Source organism: Stegodyphus dumicola, chromosome 10 (genome assembly GCF_044657685.1).
Source record: "Stegodyphus dumicola isolate Sdum_Otavi_A_Nest chromosome 10, ASM4465768v1".
Lineage (NCBI taxonomy): Eukaryota > Metazoa > Arthropoda > Arachnida > Araneae > Eresidae > Stegodyphus > Stegodyphus dumicola.
This window is the reverse complement of record NC_140777.1, coordinates 117,994,585-118,018,545: the sequence shown is the minus strand read 5'-3', so window position 1 is coordinate 118,018,545 and position 23,961 is coordinate 117,994,585. Positions and strand designations below refer to the sequence as shown.

The following is a 23,961-nucleotide window of genomic DNA, read 5'->3' as shown; positions in this document are numbered from 1 at the left end:
CATCAGCCATCTTGAAAATTTTTTTTTTTTTACGTATTTTACGCATATAGTAAAGTATTTGAAACTTTAAAAAAATAAATATCGTTAAAAATAATGGATTAATTTTTTGTTGAAAACATCGTTTTTTAAGATGGCTGGCAAATGTAAATAAATACATTTACTAAGAGTATAAAATGCTAAAGTAAGGTAAAATTATTACTTTCATATAATAGAATAAAAACACCGCTATAAAAACATTGCACCAACATTTAACTGGATTAAAATATTACTTAAATTGAATATCGAATTAAAAACATCATACCAACGTTTAAAAGAATTAAAATATTACTTAAATACTTTAAAATATGTTTTATAGGAATTAATTATTTAACATTAAAACATATGTGGCAAAGTTGAAGTATACCTGTCGTATATTGATAAGTACCACAAAAACAACAACCCAAAAAAAAAAAAAAAAAAAGTCTTCTAACGATCTTCATCTGTGATCCACATCTCTCGCACTTCACTGAAGAAGCAATTAGCAAGGTTTTCTCCAAAAATTTAAAATAAATTTCCTCTGACGCTATTAACAATTTATAAATAAATCTTTGATTAGAAAAGCCAGGTTGGCCAAAATAAGGTCTCAAAGGTCAATTTTTTTATTCCGATACCACTAATTCTTGGCAATTACCAATAACAACATTCATCTTCGAAACGGACATATCCATTCCATTTTAAATCTAAGGAATTCGAAGAGATGAATAATAAAATTTTAAAATGGCGCGGTAATGCACAAATATTCAGTAACCAATCAGGGAGCTGATTACATCATGCATAGAATTAAAATTATTTAAATAATCATTCATAATAAAATCATTTTTAAAATAAATGCAAAATGAAATTGTATTTTAATACTTAACAGCCATAAATAATGTTTAACCCGGCGGAAGTCGCACCAAGAAAAGTTACTAGAGCGGGCGCATGGGGTATCACATACCCCATTATTTAAAATACGATAAAAATAGTTTTATTTAGTTTTAAAGCTGTTTTACTTGTTCTCGTGTATTATAAATACGTGAATAATAATTGGGTCTGAAAAAATTAATATCCAAAATAATCTTAGAGTTAAAATTAAGATAAATGAAAATATAAAAAAATAAACATCATGCCTCTAAGATTCATTGCATCTCTAAGACACCATGCTTATTTTATTTCTTCACACTTTGAACGAAATACATTCATGTGCTCTTGGCACAGAATGTTTTCACATTTTAAACATTGCATTCACGTTCTTTTGTCCTTGGCGCAAGGGCAAAAAATTTATCACATCTTTCATACTTAGTTGCTTCGAATTTCATGTATTCGTTTTAATTCTTCATCGAAACTTCTGCTTTTTGTTTTGCATGTACGTCAATTTCTTGGAAAAGTATTAATCTCTGTTCTTTGTTCAATAATTTTTTTCATTAATTGTAATGCTAAGTCCTTCAAAAACAGACTTCTGTTTCTGGTTGGTGGATTAGCAGTTGATGTAATATAATTCAAGCATTTATTACAGCAACATTCAGTGCAGGAAAGAAAATTACTATTGGCCACCTCCTTGTTATTCTGGCAATTGAATAATTGGCTGACATTTCATCCCCCATATCCACTGCTCCTTTAGTCATATAAAAACATGTAATTCCTGACATTTTATTTTCTCCAATAGTATCATCTATAGTATGATCGTTGTATAATGTTGAAAGCATAAGAACAGTTTTTCCTTTTTTAGGGACATTAGGAATTAATGTTTTATCTTTTTCGAAACCAAAACAGTGTAGAAAATATTCCTAGTTTCATCTTCAGTTTACGAAATGCAATCTTCCTCGCTTTCAAATATTTCTAATAAATCTCACAGGCGTTGCATCTCCAATTCATAGGAAGTCATTCTTTTTACCTTTACCATAACGCGGTTAGAAATTTTCAAGAATTTAATGTCAAGTACTTTAAAATCACTTGCGAGTAGAAATATTTAATGTTACACTCTAGAATTAAATTTCTGAACTAAATATTCGGTCAGAAAAACACTTACGCGAACAGGCGCGTGGGGTGTGTCATACCCCAGTTCCAACAAAATACCGATAAATCTTTTTCTGAAACACACAGACAAAGAAAAACCGGTTCTGAAAGTCAACCACAACTAGAAACTCAGCTACTGAATGCAGCACAGAATTTCAGTTTCTCAAGTTAGGAATATTCCACTTTTATGTAAGGGTGGGGTATGATACACCCCACGTGCCTTCCCGTGGGTTAAAACATTAGATTAAATTTATAGATATTAATAAAACCAATTACTTTTAAGTAATGTGACGTCATTGATTACATCATCCACAACATAAAATTATATAAAATATCATAAACAAAAAAATTTTTATTTCAAATAAAAATGCAAAATTAAATTGATTTTTAATATTTAGAAGCCATAAATAATATTTAAAACACTGAATTCATGCATAATAAAACACATTATTTAAAAAATAAAATGACAACAAAGTATCGGTTACCATAAGTCGTATTACTAGCCAAACGAAAAATCGGCAAAATCCATGCAACCGTCTACCAAAAAAAAAAAAAAAAAAAAAAAAAAAAAAGGACAATAAAAAATAATAATAAAATGAAATATGCCAATCTCTTAAAAACAATGACATAAGAAATACAATGAAAAATTATTGCCAAACCCGTATTTCTGAAAGAATGAAACTATTCAAAATAATGCAATTTCATCAAAAATCTATCAACAACAATAAGGAAAATTGTTGCCAAAATCACATTTTTAAAGATGTGAGATGTGAAAAGTGTACTCGGAAGCTTCTTTAAAAATTTTTTTTAAAATACAAAATATTATCATTTTTCCAAAATTCTTTTTGTAAAAGCAGTCGCAAGGATGAAAGTTTGTCCAAAAATCAAAGAAAAATAAACTGTACATTTTTAAACATAAACTTTTTTAGAAAAAATCCCGCTGAAAAGCTGTTAAGCTCACTTTGTTAAATAAATTCGTATTTAATCGATTTATTGAAACACAAAATTTATTTTAAGTTCATAAAATAGCTAACTCCTACGTTTCACGACGATGTGAAAATGGAGTGCGTAGAGTAAAATCTTGCTTTCCTATAGTCCATTATGTCTCAAAATGACGTGATTTCGTAACAAAACATAAAATAAAGAAAATTCTAATTCGAATTTCAAAAAAATCGCTTCGTGGTGCACTGGCTCTTGTCTAGATGCACCTATGTAACCAATTTCGTAGCCATGGGTCTGTTAGCTTACGCGCAGCACGAACAAAAGACACACACACAGAGACTCTTTGTTTTATTATATGTAGAGATTTATGCAGCTATAAAATATTTCAGGCATAATCTCGGTCAACACTTCACTATATTTACTGATCACCGACCTCTAACTTATGCATTCACATCAAAATCAAATTCTGCTTCCCCGACAAATTTGTCATTTAGATTACACAGCTCAGTTCAGCACAGATATTCAGCATATATCAGGTTCCAGCAATGTCGTCTCAGATACTCTCTCGCGTATTCAAAGCATCGATCCCAATGCACCGCCGGATTTCACACTTATTGCCCACTCGCAAGCCACTGATGAGTTAAAACTTTTGAGTGAAGACTCAAACTGCTCATTGAAATTCCAGTCATTACAACTTACTCAGGATCTCCAACTATTGTGCGATACTCCTAACAACAGATTTCGACCTTATGTACCACTTGACTTCAGAAAAAAAGTTTTTGACTGTTTCCACAACCTATCGCACCCAGGTATCCGATGTACCATAGTCGTATCTCTGTCAAATAAACAAGCCCTGTTCTAGGCTAAATATTTATCTTTACATACAACTATGTACAGATTACAATTTAGAAATACTTTAAAATACATTTTCACTTCAGTAGAGCGTGCAAGCCAGCATCCGCTCTTTTCTCTTTTACATCTCAATCTCTCTTTCTTTCTCCCACTTGCAACCAGGGGGAGAAAGTCCACTCCCCTCTTCCGGCCGAGGCGAGAAGAGGGTTCTCTGTCCCTTCTTTTAGGGTGGGTGACCAAGTGTTCTTCAAAGAAGGGGAACGTTACACCGAGCTCCCAAAAAGCTCATACAAGAAAGATTCGTTTGGCCATCCATGCTAAAGGATATTGCCAATTGGACTCGTTCCAGCATCATGTGCCAATGTTCGAAAGTTACCCAGGACACACATAGCCCTTTGGAAAAAATCGTGATGCCCTCCGAAAGATTCGACCATGTTCATATAGACATTGTCGGTCCTCTGCCACCATCTCATGGTTATCAATATCTACTCACCTGCGTTGACAGATTTACTCATTGGCCCGAAGCTTTTCCCATTCAGGACATCTCTGCTGACTCTGTGGCTCGACAATCCATCTCCAGTTGGATTGCACGATTTGATGTACCATCCATTGTGACTACTGATCAAGGTCGACAATTCCAGTCCACCTTTTCGCTTCTCTGACATCTATGCTTGAAATATGCTGTATTCGCACTTCCTCATACCATCCTTCCACCAACGGCTTAGTGGAATGTTTCCACCATGACCATAAGGTCGAAATCTGTTGTTAGAAGTATCGCACAATAGTTGGAGCAGCTCCAAAGTGCCATAATTACACCCATTGGACTACATCACTCCCTCTTGTGCTTCTTGGTTTACATTCTTCCTTCAAGCAAGACCTTGCAGGTACATCCGCTGAACTTGTCTACGACACAGCCCTTTGATTACCCATCCGAGTTCTTTCAGCCATCCTCTGCTTCAGTCAATCCAGCATCTTTTGTCCAGACTTTCCAAGAGGCAATGAAGAAGCTGTCGCCGACTCTTACATCATGCCACAACAAATCCACCCCATTCATACACCATGCACTGAGCACTTGCACTCATGTGTTTGTGCGAAACGATGCGGTAAAACCACCACTCACTCCTCCATACGATGGACCCTTCAAGGTCTGTGCACGTAACACTAAACATTTCACTGTTCTCGTGAGCAACAAGGAAACCGTTCTGAGAATAGACAGACTGAAGCCTGCCTTCTTCGAAGCTTCAAACACTCAGGTTCCTGTGACCAGCAATCCTCCTGCTTCCCTGGACCCAACTGTTTCTCAAGATGCTCCTCCTTCGATCAACCTTACGCTTCCTCCCAGTGCTCCACCAGTTGTCACACGATCGGGAAGACGTGTGCGCTTCAACACCAGATATTTGTAAACTGATTTTTTCATTGTACCTATAGTACTCGGTGGGGAAATACTGTGGAGAACTCTTTATTATTATTATTATTATTTGTTCACAAGCCCAAGAGAGGGTGCTACCAGCCTTCTCCCTCTTCTCTACTAGGGGAAAATCGGACTTGTTACTCTGTTCCTGGCTGCCGTCAGTGAAGCACGAGTTCACCTCTCTTCCGCTTCACTTTCATGATTTTTTTAACTACATGGACTTGCTAACTATAAAAATGCTTATCGTGCGAACTGTAATCAATGTGACTGTGCGTCAGTGAACGTATGTTAAAATATATATTTTTTTCTAGTGTTAAATAAAAAATGTTAAAAATCATCGAGCTAAGCTATCATCATTTTATCTGCAGCAGCCCATGTCTATGGGATGTCTATGGATGCCAAAAATGGCATCCACAGACAAAAGCCATATATATATGACAAAAATTGCAATACGAATTAATCATATATGCATAATAGATGATTATAATTTTATATTGAAAAATTATTTTCATTCATGTTAATTATAAGATAAATTATTTAAAATATAATACTTTAAAGCATGTATGATAGCTAAATGCAGCAGCAATCGGTCATACTGTAATGAACTAATAAATTTTTTATTTCTTTTACTTAATAATTTTCTTAAAAAAAGAAAATAAAAGAATGAAAGAAAAATAATAAGACAGATTTTTTTTTTTTTCTAATTTCTTACTTAAAGAAATATTTTTCTAATATTAATTGTAAACTAAATTGCTTGAACAACACAATTTTAACCCTCTGAGCGGCCACGGTTTTCATTAAGATAGCACAAATTTCACAAAACTACTATGAGAACAAATTATTTTTTTGATTTTAATGTAAAAACTCTCCTCATATTTCATACCTGGATTTGTGTACTTTTGATATATTGTCTTAATTTCTTTGACATATTTTAATATGCATGTTATATATATGTCCTTACAGATATCACAAAAACTATTCTAGGCCATATATACGGCCTTGACGCTTAGAGGGTTAATGTGTGCACATTAACCCTCTAAGAAAAAGAACTTAGTTTGCAATTAGATTGCAGTGCAAATTAATCATATTATAAATTTAAATATTTATTTTTTTTTTAATTTTAGAAAGATTTTAAGTTAGTTTAATTCACTTACTGTTATCTATTTCTCCATTGTTTCCATACATCCTCCTAATGCATTTAAGTTGTAAGCAATGGTATCCCACACCTCACTTTTTCCCTCAGCTGTAAACTCCTGCGTTAACTTTTACTTAAAAAAAAAAAAAAAAAAAAAAAAAAAAAAAAAAAAAAGATTTTTCCTCCATATAACACAACAGTATATTGGGCTGTGTTTTGGTCATAAAACTTTTTTGTGCCATTCTTTCGAACAACAAATGTGGTGTGCGAGTTGCTGAAATAATAGGATAATATTCTTAGAACTCTAGCCGACACATGCTACAATTGTGTCACTTGTCTATACTGTGATTGGTCTGAAGCTTCTTGAAGCCTTGTCCCCAGTCAATAACGTCAAACGGACCCACCTGCACATCAGCCAAGGACACAGAATGGTTTTTTCTCCTTTTTCACAGAATTCTTTTTTAAAGTTGGAGGCAGTAAATGATATCGGTTTTTTTGAGTCAATAGTGTTCATGAAAAGAGTAGATGGATCCAGCGATCGCAGAATAGGCATCCTGGTTATGTCTGAGGAAGAAAATGATGTCTTTGAGTTTTACAATACACTGGATTGTGGTAGGTGATAGGAAATTTGCATTTCTTCCTTGCAGATGGGCACTGCTGAGAATGCATGAAGTTCAACACTATATAGTCCCATTGTAGAAGCCAAGAAGATGTATTTGTGGGAAGACTGTGTAGAAGGTCCTGGTTATGGATGTGGCCAGTAGCTATGATTCTCTTCAGCAAGGTATGACAACCTGATGTATGAGAATCTTGAGATGGTAAGCAGCTGCCGAAGATTATAGTGGAAACAGGAATTTAGTCGAATGTCCTGGACAGCAGCACTGCATGGAATTGTTGCAGCCATGTACCTGATAACATACCAGCCAAGTTAATCATCCATTATTTAATTCTAATATTTTTATATGTTTATTCCTCACGTCATAGGTTAATATACCTTGTTCATCAGTTTTGTTAAGTTGAAAGTACCCATTAAAGTTTATGTCTAACTTACAGCATACATGCTCTTCTGGCAAGCAGCCAAGTTTCACACAATGCCAAAACACTTATCACCCCAAATTAAAATTCAACAGTAGGGTTACCAAAATAGTAGTCTGTAATTTGCTAGGTTACTAGAAACACAAGAGTCAAGTGCATGAAATTTAAAAATCATACTTGGGGGAGGGGAATCCTACATCTAAGCTATACCAAAAATTCATTGAACTTGGCAACGTCGTTATAAGAAAATTTAGCAATGAATTCCAGTCTAACTACACTGTATAGTGGATGAAAATGATTATAGTTTTGATATGTATCATTATCATAAATGCATATACAGAATATATAATAAGCAAACTTCAGTTATTTGCCCTATTACTTCATATGAGACAGATTTTTTGCCAGAAGGAATATAATTATTACAATTCTTTTAGCATATTTTCTCGGAAAGGATGTGCAGGAAAATAAATAACTAGACTTATGATACTTAAAACTCAAAATATTCTACAAAAATCAAAACATTTTAGCCAACATTTTGTTACTATTCAAAAGAACGAAATATTATTTTCAATTATAAAAAATTTAAAGATAATTTGGTTTATCTGATGATGAACAAACATATGAAGGCTATTTGCTCAAAAGGATAATTGATACTTTTCCATTTTGCCGGCGCAGGTGATAAAGTCGTCAAAAATGGTACAGCCAATGCAAAATGGAATATCCTCGCTGGTAACTTTTTCTTATCAGATTGATTGTTTCTTTCAACACTGGCATACAGTTACATATAATTTTTACCAGACAGTTCAATTTTATGCTCTAAGGCTATTCGCGGTAATTAAGTCAATTAGGATGCAATCACACCGCTCACCCGTAGGCGAAAATATAGAAAAGGCAAATTTAAGGGTTAAATTCATCAATTCTAATGAGAATGCAAAGTAAAGCACTGCAGCTTTACATAATTTCTGAGTAAGCTACTCGTACAAATTAATGTAGATAATTACTAAGAGAATTAGATTTTTGTAGCTTAGTTTACATGAGATGAGATCATTTGGGATCTCGTGATATGAACTGTTCAATCAGGATGTTGTATCATGAACCCACAGTAAATTCTTAAATTAATATCTACAAATTTATTGCCTTTATTTATTGTCTTTTTATAAAATTTTAAATTATATTAAACTGTTTATGGCTTCAAAATAAAAAATTCTTAGAGCTAACAATTGTTAACATTTTTTATGTGTATACTGTGTGTTGTCGCCGGAGTACTGGATAATTTAACCCACCTACCGCCGCCTGGTGAGAGAGAATTGTTAGAATACTGAAAGAGCTTTTGAGGAGAACCTTGGGATAAGCAGTTCTAATGTATATAGAGACAGAAACCATTTTATGTGACTGTGAGTTTCTGATCAGCTCCAGTCCTCTTACACCAGTGATGTTCCTTCCTGAAAACTCTGAAACTAAGGTGACTGATATTGATTTTTTGATGCCATGTGCAGCAAGCACATAACAGAAATGTACTAAATACACACACACACACACATGTATGTATATATATATATATATATATATTATTTACCAAGTTTCAACAACATACAGTTTTCTTGGTTTCATTGCAATTAAATTTGGTAAAATTTTAAAACAGACGTAAACTACAATTAATATGATAGCCTTAATGACAGAAAAAAGTTAAATCTAAATTACAGTACAAAGTCCGAACGTCCATTATCCGGACCTCAAAACAATTCTTGTAGGCTTTATGCATGCGCATTTAATTCCCCCCCCCCTCCACGCATAATAAAACATCTGGAGAGTCCCGATTCTTAATTTCACTTCAACACTAAATAGAATACCTTGTTATTGAAGAAACAATCAATTTAGCAAAAATTTGTACGATCAATAATTTTGCTTTGTTGCTGCGTATCTGCTTATCACAAATCTCAAATCGAAACATTCCACATAGATTCATCGTTGATCTGACTCCAACCTGGCGAATCATTATTTATTATACAGGGTAAGCACAAAAACAGTCCCCAGTTTCGAAAGGGGATAACTTTAATACTGAAATGACCATCTTGCCAAATTTTTAACATAGTTACATAAACTCAAACTTTTTGGTGGTGTTGATTTGAATCACAAACACTCAATGTGCGCGCCACCTGTTACGCAGGAAACATTGATGCGGTAATTCAGTTCCAACCACACGTGAAGCATATCCAGTGTGATGGAGTTGACAGGAGCACTGATGCTTTCTTGAATATCATTCAGAGTTGGGGGTAACAATTTCCTCCGAGACGGAAGGTCGGCCAGAATGTCCTTTTCTTTTATCACAAATGCACCCTGTTTCACTAAATGTTTTATGCCACTTCAAAATGGATTTGTGTGTAGGTGGATCAACATCAAAGCTTCGTTTGAACTCGCACTGCACTCTCAAAACACTGCTTGTTTTGCAAATTGTAACACATACCAGCTTCGTTGCAGCAGGGTGAACGCCATTTTCGATGTCACTGTCCTCTAGCAGTCGAAGTCATGCGTAGCAATTCTGTTAAGAAAAGAAACGAAAAATATTTGAGTTAACTGACTTGTGGATATTACATTTCTCAACATATCCAAGTAACTGTTAATTTTATGACACCTTGAAATCAGGGACTGTTTTTGTGCTCACCCTGTACTTTACTTTCATCACTTAATATTTATCAAAACATAGCAACTTGAGTAATGACTCATGTGGCGATGCCTAAACAATTTTTTTATGTTAGTAATTGAATAATAAAGGAGTATAATAGCCTTTTATGTTGACATTACACTTGGCAATAATTACAGATTTAAATTAAATGAACTAAAAATGTTGATGAAAAAAAATTTACCAAAAATTTCTTTCTGTATGCTAAATAGAGATTTTGTTGATGATACTCATAAACCCAAAGATTGCATTTAGGGCTATTTGAATTAAGAATTACTGATTTGATATTCACATAAACCTGGAATCAGCGCTAGGGTCAAGTCACAGAATTTAGGACCCACAGAAACCACATGAGGCAGTATGATATTTAGCGCCGGCCCTCAATAAGGCTTAAGTATATGTGCAAATTTATTTATTCAGAACTCTGATAAGCCTTAAGCATGTGCAAGAAATAGACATAAGTATAAAATAACTAATACAATTCAGGCTTATTTGTCTCAGAGCACGATAGAAGTGAGATAAAATTTAACGGAACAACTTGTTGTTAGTCGCCAAGCTCATAATGTATAGCCAAATATATATAATGAAGGATAGCTAAATCTGATGATGATTGCCGCTAATTTAAAAGGTTTTCAGCTATCACAAAACAAAGATGAAATCTTCCAATTAATGTATTTTGTAAAGAAATTTGGAGAAGCGAAAATAAATGAAGATGATATAAAAGAAGTTTTTCATTGTGATGACAATGATTCTCAACCATCAATCAATTAATGAATAGAGAAATCTGTAGCATAGTTGTAAATCCAGAAAATACCGCTACCGATAGTGAAGAAAGTGAGAGAGAAGTTACTGAAAATGAGAAAATTTCAATTGACAAGATAGTGGAATTCTCGATATGGCAGTTACAGGACTTAACAATGCAATTGAATAAGATATTATGTCTGTTTGCAAAATTAAAGAGAAAGTATTAAAACAAAAAAATGAAACAAATAAATAAAGCTTTTTTTTTTTTTTTTTGTGAATGTTGATACCCTTTAGATCATAAATACTTCATTATTTCATAAATCGCGATTTCACATTTTTAATTTTATAATTTCTGCATGCCGTCTTGCTAGATTTAAACTGATGATCTAATTAATATCCAGAAAAATCCCAAAACTGGAATAGCCGAAGTCCTGACGACTCCGAATTTTGGTCTTTGTACTGTATAGGCTAAAAACAAAGGGGAAAAAAATCATGTTAACAAGTTACTCAAGGCATCTAATAATGTTTTCTGGTCACCGTTCCAGACTATTGTGCTGTAACATTGATGACTGCTATTCAGTAAAACATCATGGATGGCAGCATTATATCTTCAAACTGCTGGAAAGGATATAAGAAAGAGGAATTCAGAAATGCTAGGTATGAATATTTAACTGTGAATCACAGTTGTAATTTTGTGGACCCTGAAACTGGATGCCATACCCAAACTACAGAGCGATTGTAGGGCAATGCTAAATGAAGAAATAAACAACAGCTGGGCAATGTTTGCAATCAAGTCATATTTGATAGAATTTATGTGACATCGGTTATATTCAAAAACTGAAATTTTTTCTGCAATAATGAATGATATTTGTAATTTTATGCTATATGTTTAGATTGAATTTTGTTTTGTTTTGATATTTTTTATTTATGTGTGGAATATTGTAGATTAAAAACTTGAAAAGGAAAATTTACTTTCTTTAGGAATTAAGAAATTTTAAAAAGTTTACATTTTACAGTACTAATTTTTTACTCTCTTGAACTCTTATTATCATTTCATAATTTTATACTGGGAACAACTGGCGGTGTGGCAAAAAAAAAAAAAAAAAAAGTGATGCATTTTTAACTGACGGCACTCTAACAGAATAGTACCATACTTCTTTAGGTATTTATGAAAAATCCCGTCGATCATTTTTTCCTATTAAAGAAAAGACGCCAAACTACAAGATTTTTCGCCAAAAATGGAAAAGTCTTCTTCAACTACTCTGGGTTTGCTGTAATCTTGATTACATGTGTTAGTTATTATTCTTGAGTACTCCTTTTATCTGCTATATCGCGCATTTTCGGAAAAAAAATTATTGAAATTTGAGACTGCTTACTACAGAAGAGCATGCTGCTGAATACAGTCAAAAGTCGTTAATCCGGACTCGTCGGGACTTCGGCGATTCCGGATTATAGATCATCAGTTTAAATCTGGTAAGATGGCATGCAGAAATTATAAAATTAAAAATATGAAACCGTAATTTATGAAATAAAGAGCAATTATGATCTAAAACGTATCAAAATTTACAAAAAAAAAAAAAAAAGCTTAATATTTATTTGTTTACTTTATTAAACATTTCTTTCAATGTAAGTTGTTTAAGTTGCTTCGTTTTTTATGTGATAATACATTCTCTTTAATTCTATAAACAGACATAATTTCTTGTTCAGTTACAAAGTTCTGCTGTTCAAGTCCTATAATTGCTGTGTCGAGAATACCGACTAATTCGTCAATCGAAATTTCGTTTTCAATAACCTCTGTGTCACTTTCTTCGCTATCGGAAGCGAATTATAATGACGAGGAATTTTATTTAAATCATATCAAAGAGGGAGTACATCGAGATGAAATACTACATTTAGTAAGGAATTATAAGCCAAATAAAATAAAAACATCTGCCCTGAAGATAAGGATAGTGCTGACAGATCAACTTCCAATTCATTGCGCGCCGCGACGTTACAGATAAACAAAGTTTAGATAAACAAAGGATATGCCTTTATCCATTTTTTGCAGCAATTCCACTTTTTGTTCAATGGACTTCAAAACATACTTTCGCTTTGTAGATCCTTTACATATTAGTAAATATATATCAAAAATTCTATTTGACATAATCGGCTTACTTTTATAAAACTGTTCTAAGTTCAAGCTTACTTTTATAAAATTGCTCTAACAGTCTGCAAAAAATCATAAGCCGAATCCAATTTGAAGATTAAGGAACAACGCAATCTGCAACATTAACTGAATTATATAATTTTAGCTTAGCTTACACCGCCCGTTATACATTAAACGCGCATTCGTAAACGTATTTTGCGCACGCGCACACGCGTATTCGCAGCCGTAAAGGTCAACACGACGCATGTGCAGAAAGTTTGTAGCTTTGAGGTCCGGATTATGGGTGTCCGAATTAATGACTTTTGACTGTATTTCAAAAGTTATGGAATCTTAGCGGCCTCAAAAAAAATGTGTTAATGGCCACAACATGGAGGCTAGCAAAAATAATTGCTTTTACAGTATACCCTATTAATAAAAAATAATGGAAATTTTTAATAAAAATTAAATATAAATAAATGATAATATAATAAATTTGAAAGAAAGCTAAGAATAGAACATTTTTTATTGTATTAGTAAATATTTTTTGGTTTGGCGCGATTGGCGTCGTCTCTTGTGGTCGATAGGATTTTCTGTAATTACCCTGCCTTATTATAGGGCACCTAAGATTGAATCGCTAATTAACCGAGATATCTTTCAAAAATCTCTCCACATATTCTTATACCTCACTGCATGTTACATCTTGGTTGATTACCAATTAAATTTTAAGGACTGTTATGATAAAGAAGTACCAATATTACTAAACATATCCAAAAAAGAAAATTATTTCATTTATTTTTAATACTATTTCTATTGACCAAGGTTAATATTTTGTTACTGAAACAAAACAGGAGACTAAAAAAAAAAAAAAGAAAACCAAATGTTGTGATGTGTTCTGCGCCGGTTTTTGGCATGATTGCGTGTTCTGCGATGGTTTTGTTTGGGAATGATGTTGTTTGTACGACAACCCTTTTGACGTTGAAACTTACTCTTTCACTGCACTAGTTTTATTTGCTCGGTGGTTCGTGTCGTGCGGAGCTGATATGAGAAGACGTACGAAGAAGGGCGTTTCTGATAGACTTGTGTGGGTTTGCAGGCAAATGGTTGCTGGTAAAGTATGTGGCTGTCAGCGGAGTTTAAAATTTGGATCGTGGTTTTCGTGCAGTTAAGTTAACTTTGGAGGCAGTTTTTATCGTTACCTTTGGAATTTTGAATTGCAGAAAGACATGTGATATTGCAAAATCATGGCACTTTTGTTCACAGACGTTGTGTGACTGGCGAAATTTTATTTACGAATGTATGCTGGATTTTGTATGCTCTTGATATTTCTGCTGTTCGAAGAAGCATTCATTATGGTAAGTGCATTTTATTTTATAGAATGTTATGTTCATTGTGTTTTTAGTATGAATTTCTGTTGTTATTGTTGTTTTTTGAATTGTTTGTAATTTATTTTAGTTTATTTTGTTGATTAGTGACTAGATTGTGCAATTCCCAGATTTTTTTTTAAAGTTTAAACAGAATGCTGTGTACATGGTATTCTTTGAAAATTATTGTTGTTATGTTAATTTATTTAAGCAAGGTGTGCATAGTTCGTAGATTCTTTTGCTGCATAGATTGTGCAATTCTGTGATCTTTTTTAAGTTAAAACATATCGCCGTGTACATGGATACTTGTCAAATATTTTTGGTTTACTTAACGTTTTTGCTATCTAAATTTTTTGTTTTTGTTTCGTAATTTTAGCTTAAATTGTGTGCTCAAAACATGGCTTTTGCAAGTGCGAAAACCGCTTTTTTGGAGACATTTTAGGCTTAAAGTTCGAAATGTACACAAAAAATTTATATAGTAATATGGCACCGTGCCGTTTCTCACCAAAGATATTTGGCGATAAATTTGTCGCCAAGCGAGGACGTATACGAGAGTAGTTCCAAACCAAGTTTTGACTTATGCTAAAAATTTAAAAGCATTTCCAATTTATATTTCTGATGTGCCATCAGAAATGATCAATTTGGAATCTAAGAATGTCTCTCCACCTATGGAGTTCAAAGTACTATGAATTACACTGTAGAACTGCATTGTATTAAATGATAAACTCTTTCACATGTTTAAAAAAAAATTAAATTCAGATTTAAGAAAAAACTGCCAATCTATATCTTTTATTTAAAATATCTATTATGCATAAGAAGACTGACATTAAATACATCAATTCCTTTCAATTTGCCACATTGCAGATTGACATTTAAATCTAATAGATATGTTAAAATTAACATACAAGTTTTGAATATGCATGATTTTGTGATGGATAAGAAGACCCTATATTTTTCAGAGCTTCACTGTCACTGCCAGCTTGCTCATTTGATTAATAGTCTACTCATTGGCACACAGATTTCTTTACATTATTCATTAATTTCATTGCCAACAACTGGTAAAGAAAATTGGCATCTTCATTTCAATATAAAGAAATGCCAAAAAAAAAAAAAAATTACTAGTTTATCACAAGCAATCATCTTAAGCCGAGCCCGAGCTGTTTCAAGACAAGAAAATTGTTTTTCGTAGGACTGGTAAGATGTGCTTCACAATAAAATGCTTGGATACAGAATGCCAGACGCACTGCCTGCCAGATTTAGCGAATTTTTATCTAGCATGGTAACCATGTAATTTGGTTTCATATGGCCAATCATTTAACCAGTTCAGGGATATTTTTGAAAGATTATTTTTCTTATTTCGTTTTTTTTTTTTTTTTTTTTTTTTGGCAGCAAATGAATTGTTTGTGTTTCTAGTAACTTTTTTAACACTGTTTTTCCATTTGCACTTGTTTTTACACTCTTTCAATTACTCAAGCTTTTTGTTTACACTTTGCACGTCTGTGAAGAGATTTTCTCCGCAAAATGTTTTGCTCATAACTTTTCGCCAATCTGTTCCAATGTGCGTAAAACCAACATGGTCAGTGCATAGTTATACATTCAACATGGCAAATCAGTTGAAAATGATCAAACCAACACATGTACTTTATGCTTTACTAGCATGAAAAAATATTGACTAAACTGTTGTTCAAGAGCTTGACTGATAAGCTATATGAAACCTCATGGTATTCTTCTGATCTATTACCTGCAGATTTTCACCTTTTCCTCCATCAAACAGCTTACGAGGCATTTTATTTCAAAGCAATATGGTTTAATGAATTTTTGAATTACCTGTTACTATTAAAACAATGCCATACTACCAAAACATTGGCAAGCAATCATATAATGAACAGAACACAATATTGATAGATTCATTAAATGCTTTATAAAAACAAGGTTAAAATAAATGGGAGGGACAGAGGACTAAATCTATTTATCTGACAAATGACGATATAAGACTGGAATTAACTAGGAATGAATATCTGCACAGTAAAAGAAACAAATTATATAACAGAAATGTTTATTTTTTTAATCATTTCTATCCATTTTATTTGATGAGAATGTTCTCTTGCTCATTCTATTTAGATTAAATATTTACAAATGACTGGATTTTAACTTTAAAGATAACATAATTTGGTACTTTTCTGCTATCAGGACTGGATTCAGAAATGTATGAATGTATGTGCACATATATGCACGTTTTGATATGTGTGTGCACATATATGCATATTCAGATATGTGTGTACACACATACATTTTTTAATCTGGTCCCAATAACAGAAAAGTACCCAGAAATTTACTAGGCAGAACACTGCAGAACCGACTTTTACAGTTTTAGGTTTTGGTTTGATTTATTTATTTAAATATGGGAAAGCACTGGAGGGCTATCTACCTAAAGGGAGGGATGCCTTTCTAAGGGACACTGGTTACACATGGGGAAAAACACGAAAATGGCAATGCAGTCAGTCGGTTCACCAGGAATCGAACCCTGGACCAAGTTACCAGTTCTACTTTTACGGGTATAAATTACACATACCATGCTGTTTTCTTGAATTGGCGCAATTAAATGACAAACAAAATATTATATGTTATTTTACCCCAAAAAATATAGCATTAAATAAGTTAAATAAATAACACATTCTTTACACTAGCACCTTTTCAAAATTTTTCATATGCATCCGACAAACGTTGCCAGATTGATCTTATTTTTCAAACATCAGTAGCATATTATGCATTTTAACGCATAATCGCAAAATACTTTATGAAAATGTAAGATTAGCTATTTAATTTACTTATCATTGCATTTTAGCATTTGCATAACATTAAACTTTTTAAAATCACTAGTTTATGCAGATATTAATTTTCAATTGAACAATTATAAATTATTAAACATGGCACTATTATTTTACATTATTAAATTTTTAATTTATGCTACCTGTATTACTAATACGTATTACATTTTTAATTTATGCTACCTGTATTACTAATACGTATTAAATTTTTAATTTATGCTAGATGTATTGCTAATGCGTTTTAAGAACTTCAAAATAGTGAACTCACACAGCGAACCTAGCGGAATTTTTACACGTTAAGCCTGTATTCTCATAGGTCACCATACACTTCAAATATACACTCTATGTTTATATCGGCCCACATGATTGCATTGTAGCTGTCATATACGCGGAAGAACCAGTAAAACTGAACTCTGCATTGTAATGGGACGTTCAATGTTTTGATGTTTACATTGGGTAGCGAATGTTATAGCCGTTAAGTGTGTTTGCTCAGCAATATGGATTTCGTGAAAGTTATGACAGCAGAAAACCGAGTTAGTCGTGTAGACTATTTATTAACTCGGTCGAACTCTCGTCAAACGAGTTGTTTTCGAAATATAATGCTCAGTTTTGCTTTAAAACTGTGATCTATCGGATGCAATGAGAATACTGTGATCTTGAGAGACTGATGAATTCTGCTGAATTCATTTCATGCTCTTTTGTAAATATTTTAAAATCTGTGATAAATGCATCAGAAAATAAATTGAATACTCTTTTGATAATTGAGAACTCTTAAAAACTAGTACATTTCAATGGCTGTTGCTTCAACGGTGACTATACCTAATTTGTTTACATTCCAGCAACCTGCAGTAACAAATTATACTACTCTGAGTAGTCCAGATTCACCTACAAGGAAAGGATCTTACGGTGTAGGATCTAATGCAGTTGTTCGAACACGTCGTCGTGCAAAGTGCCTCTTCTCCAAATTCTTTTCTCCCAAATTTGTATATTCTTGTATACCAGCTTGTGCTGTACTGGCAGCATTAACCTTTACTCTGTTTATAGGCAAAGATTATGTGAAATATGGACTCTTGTGGCTGGACAATCAAGAAGAATGGATAGTATGCATTGTGTTTCTAATTTTATACACAGCAGTGTCATTTCCTATGACATGGGGCTATGTACTTTTAAATTTGGCATGTGGTTATCACTTTGGTCTTATTGCTGGGACAGTTGTGACAGCTATTGCAGCTAGTGCTGGCATTGTGTTTGCTCATCTGCTAATGAAACATTATTTTGTTGGTACAATCACAGCTAAAATCCTCGGGCCAGATGTACTGAAAGCAACTATAGCAGCTTTACAGAGTGCTCATGCATTCAAACTCATTGCAATTTCTCGACTTACACCAATACCATTTGGCCTTCAAAATGCCCTCTTTGCAGTGAGTATATCTTTAATCCTATATATCTACTTATATATTTCTGCAAAAAATTTCTTTATTCAACTAAACATCAGAACTATCTAATATGAAACTAACTTTTTATTTACATTCTAAAGATGTTAATTGTTTATAGATAAAATTAAAACTTTCAGAATATGTTACGTATATATAATATGTGTTGAAATAAAGTATGCTGCTATATACCATATTTGCCGGTGTATAATACATATTTTTGACATTTTATACTCATTTTTGAAGGATAAAACTTTATTACTGATCATTAAAATGAATTTACAGTATTTTAAATATAAAATAATAGAAATACAAATACTTTCTGTAAATACTCAATCTATCTGGAAAAGAACACCTTTTAATCTTCTTCGTCAAAACCCAGACACTAATCTCCAGAGCTAAGTGAAGAGTCACTTGAAGCCTCTTCTAAATCAGCATCCGAATCCTCATACTACAAATTGTTCTCTGTATCCTGTTTCCATGCTCTTTAGCATACACAATCACACGTAACTTGTATGCTATGTCATAGCAATGTTGACGTTGTTTTTGAGCCATAACTTGCCAACAACTTTAAGAAACTTGAACAGTAGAAATTTCACACACTTAAAAATCGTTCACAAAAACTGGAAATCATCACTGATGAGGGCAAGTTGCATGCATAATTCAAAATCTGTAGAAAAATCAGTGGCATAACTACAGGGAGGGCAGAAACGACCCATACTAGGGTTGTGATGTATATTTAAAATAACACATTTTTTTTAGGCAACTTATAATAATGAGAGAATGAAGAATAATGAGATTGTAAATTGCTAAGAAAAATAGTTTTTCATTTTGATAAAATATTTAAAGAAATCATGCGAGTTTTAATAGCTATGTACTTTTGTTACACAATTTTCGATATATTGAAACTTTTGAATGAAAATAATGAATATCAACTAAATTATGATATTTATTTTGCATTTATTTTGCATCTAAATTATGATATTTATAATTTGCAGTTTCTTCTAAAATACACTATCCAGAACAGTTTCAGATATTGTACATGTGTTGTAATAATATACTTGCATACTAACGTAAACACCTTGGCACACTTTTGTGATATTTTACACATTAAAAGGTAAAAGTTACATATCGGGTACAAAATGGTGGTTTTCGAGCTTTTTTTGGGGGTGGGAGGGATCCTTAAACTATCAATATTTACCAAAAGTCAGTAAACATTGTCAGCATATGAAAAGAAAACATGCTTTAGCAATTTAAAATACAAATTTTAATAGTTAAATAAAGATTACTTGATACATTAAAAAAAATGAAATAATTTCATTCTTCTTCAAACCTTTCTATAATTTTTTGCTGTTGTTCTTCTCCTGAAGTACACAGCGATCTGTTTTTCCTCAAAAAAACATCAGAGAATTGTGGAGACTTGGCTTCAAGCCAACCTTGGCAACAGCAACTATCGAGGAAATGCATTTCCTTGATTCCTTGTTCCCTTTAGAAAATTTTTAGCAAAATTATGTATTCTTGTAGAAATTTTACTACAGTTTCTTCCATTGCATGCAAGCTGCACAAGTTCATATTTTAAAACTCAAGATTTGTTTATAAAAAAACCATTGGAATTTGGAATATAGCAAAAAAATGAACAAAACAAATGTATGAAAATGGTGGTGTTGCTCGACTGAAGAATTATTATGCACATGATTACAAGAAAAATGGTTATGTTCATGGGCACCAGGGTTTGGCACATTGTGAAAATTTGGTAACTTCCACTGAGATGGTTGCGTTAATACATAAGTAGTGTAGTACTGCTTATTGTATAAATATTGCAGTATTTCTGTATACTTTAATCATAACTAATGTTAATGTTGCTAGTTGTGAGAGGAATTTTTTAAATAAAAATTAATTTTTAATTAAGAAGTATTTAAGAGCTACAAATATTTATTTTCATGTAAGATATCTTTCTATTATATTATCTACATGAACTGCTGAAGCAATCAAGTAGACTTCTACAATGCTATTGATGGTTTAGTAAGCAAGTAAAATAGTAATATAATTTTATAATTAGGGGCATAGCTACAGAGGGGCATCTGTTGCCGAGCGCAGAATCCAAGGGTCGCCAAATTGATGTTACCACATTTTAGAATTAAATGTTTTCCATCCTTGGCAAGTAGTAGGGGGTGCAAAATCTTCAGTTGTCCCTGGGCGCTGCAAACCCTAGCTACAACTCTGTTTATAATGTTAAAATTAAAGTTTTTCTTCAAAAGTAAACGTAGACATGAAGTTAGGCAAAGGAATAACCTTGTGTTTGCCATAGATTTTAGTCAAGATTCTATCAGTTTCAAGGCAAGCAGATACACTGCACAAAGAAAAAAAAAAACATGGGACAGATCTATATCTTCCGTTTTACTGGGCCGATTCAAAATATATTTTTCATGGCTCAAAAGTGCGACTTAGAGTCTGTATTAGATTTATATATAGCGCTGTTCTATTATAGGTATTTTGACACAAAATCGGACTTTTTCTGACTTGACATGCTTTTTTTTTTTCCATATTTCAATTCTAATACTCAAATTATACAGTCAAAAGTCGTTAATCCGGACTCGTTGGGACTTTGGCGATTCCGGATTTTCGATTTTTACGGATTATAGATCATCAATTTAAATCTCGTAAGATGGCATGCAGAAATTATAAAATTAAAAATATGAAACTGTAATTTATAAAATAAAGAACAATTATGATCTAAAGGGTATCTAAATTTACAAAAAAAAAAGCTTAATATTTATTTGTTTACTTTATTAAACATTTCTTTCAATGTAAGTTGTTTAAGTTGCTTCATTTTTTATGTGATAATACTTTCTCTTTACTTCTATAAACAGACATAATTTCTTGTTCAGTTACAAAGTTCCGCTGTTCAAGTCCTATAATTGCTGTGTCGAAAATACCGACTAATTTGTCAATCGAAATTTTTTCGTTTTCAATAACCTCTGTGTCACTTTCTTCACTATCGGAAGCGAATTATAATGACGAGGAATTTGATTTAAATCATATCAAAGATTGAGTACATCGAGATGAAATACTACATTTAGTAAGGAATTATAAGCCAAATAAAATAAAAACATCTGCCCTGAAGATAAGGATAGTGCTGACAGATCAACTTCCAATTCATTGCGTGCCGTGGCGTTCCCCCTCGCCCACCCTGCCGCAGAGTAGCGTGAAATTGATAAACAGATTTCGGAATGGTTAAATAAACAAAGGATATGCCTTTATCCATTTTTTGCAGCAATTCCACTTTTTGTTTAATGGACTTCGAAACATACTTTCGCTTTGTAGATCCTTTACATATTAGTAAATATATATCGGAAATTCTATTTGATGTAATCGAAAGTTCAAGCTTACTTTTATAAAATTGCTCTAACAGTCTGCAAAAAATAATAAGCCGTATCCTATTCGAAGATTAAGGAACAACGCAATCTGGAACATTAACTGAATTAGATAATTTTAGCTTAGCTTATACCATCCGTTATACATTAAACGCGCATGCATAAACGTATTTTGGGCATGCGCACACGCATGTTCGCAGCCGTAAAAGTCTTACGCACATGCGCAGAAAGTTTGTAGCTTTGAGGTCTGGTTTATAGATCATTCCGGATTATGGGTGTTCGAATTAATGACTTTTGACTGTACTAAACTGCTAAGTTTTGTAAATTCGCACGAGTAGTTTTTAAAATATTAGCTCTCAAAATTTTAGCTCCTCAATGTTAATTGAATTTGGTATATCTTTATTAATATCTCTTTTTTTATTAAACTTATTTGATTATTCCTTTAACATTTCGAAATTTAGGTTCATTTCAAATAAAATGCGCACATTTTAAAAATTTGTATTTTTAAATAATTTTTATAAATTTTTCAAAAAAATTTTTAATTATAATTTATAAAATGTTTACCATCATCTTAAAATAGATGTATTTCTAAGCATACCTGCAAAAAATTAGAGTTTTTTATTCAAAATTTCCGAAGATATGCACCAAAATGCACCAAGATAAATTTTTGAATACCTCCGTAAATTTCGTACGAGATTTTACAAAATTTTATTAGTTAGGCATAATCTGAGTCGTAGAATCGAAATATGGAAAAACATGCTACGAAATTTTACAAAATTTATTAGTTAGGCATAATCTGAGTCGTAGAATCGAAATATGGAAAAACATTGGCATGTCGTTTAAAAAAAAGCCCTACTTTGTGTCAAAACACCTATTTTAGAACAATGCTATATATAAATCTAATATGTATCCTAAGTCGTGCTTTCAGAATATGAAAAACGCAATTTGAATTTTGTCAATCAGCCTAGTAGAACAAGAGATATAGAACTGTCCCCCCTTTTTTTCGCAGTTTACATTTCAGAATATAATCACAACACAAATATTTGTAGATAAATTATTTAAAAATAACAGTTATATTAATAATATAAACAAAAGTTTTAAAATGTTAGTTTTTTTTATTTATGTGTAATTATTTTTTTGTATTACTATTTTTTTTTATTTTTTTATTTTTTATTTTGCAAATATAAACAAGTTTTCACACTCAAAATCACAAATTCTAATTGCACAGGAAATCGAGTTTAATTAATGTGATGCCTGTGTTCGATGCATAGATGCATTTTTTTAATATTTGGCACGAACTCATTTAAGTCCCTTTATTCTTAACCTAAAATTACTTAATTTTTAATTTACCTCTTTCAAAAACATATTCAACCTGTTTCTTGTTTTCCATCGTGGTTTTGCGTTTTTCATATTTTATTGATTGTCTTTTCTTATGTTCTTACATTTTATTTTTTTATATTTTTAAATGAATATTATTGATTTAAAAAGTAGATTAAATAATTTTAGCTTATTTTCTCCCTTATAAAATTAATATAATGATTTTTTCCTTACTACGTGATACAGCATTGGTGCATATTCAGGCGGCTACTAGCCGCCAGTTGACCCTTGATCATCACTGACCCCTTTAAAATTTCGTTGACCGCTGTTGGTAACCCCTGTCATAGACACATACCTAAATAATGTAGCCTTCAAATGCTTCGAGTACATTGCCCATTTTCTTTCAATATTTGACAAAGATTACGAGACTTACCTTTGCATGATTTTAAGATAACAAATTTAATCATTTTTGTACAGAAAGAGAAGTTTCATTGTTCATAATTTACGTTGTGGATAGAATTTTTATTTTTTATTTTAGAATAATTTACAGACTTCCATCAAAAGTTCGATTTTTTTTTAAATTTATGTGTAAACATTGTGTTATTTCACATTTTAATTGAGGGTTGGGCTTCACAAATACAATTCTCTCGGATAAGGTTTCCCATTTCAAAATTGCTTCCCAATCACATG

The 23,961-nt window shown here is 32.3% G+C and overlaps 1 protein-coding gene and 1 long non-coding RNA gene across 2 annotated transcripts in view; one reads left to right on the top strand and one right to left on the bottom strand.

Moving 5' to 3' along the window:
- Nucleotides 1–8,951: 8,951 nt before the first annotated feature.
- Nucleotides 8,952–17,042, bottom strand: LOC146995080 (uncharacterized). Its single transcript, XR_015043522.1, has 2 exons — nucleotides 16,892–17,042; nucleotides 8,952–9,948 (listed from the first exon to the last, which is right to left on the bottom strand). It is a non-coding gene; the product is annotated as an uncharacterized LOC146995080 (long non-coding RNA).
- Nucleotides 17,043–17,515: 473 nt separating this feature from the next.
- Nucleotides 17,516–23,961, top strand: part of LOC118179443 (transmembrane protein 64) — a 55,157-nt gene continuing 48,711 nt past the window's right edge. The window contains exon 1 of the mRNA XM_035348618.2: nucleotides 17,516–18,568. Within this exon, the coding sequence (XP_035204509.1) occupies nucleotides 17,939–18,568 (630 nt within the window). The 5' untranslated portion in view covers nucleotides 17,516–17,938. The remainder of the gene's footprint in view (nucleotides 18,569–23,961) is intronic.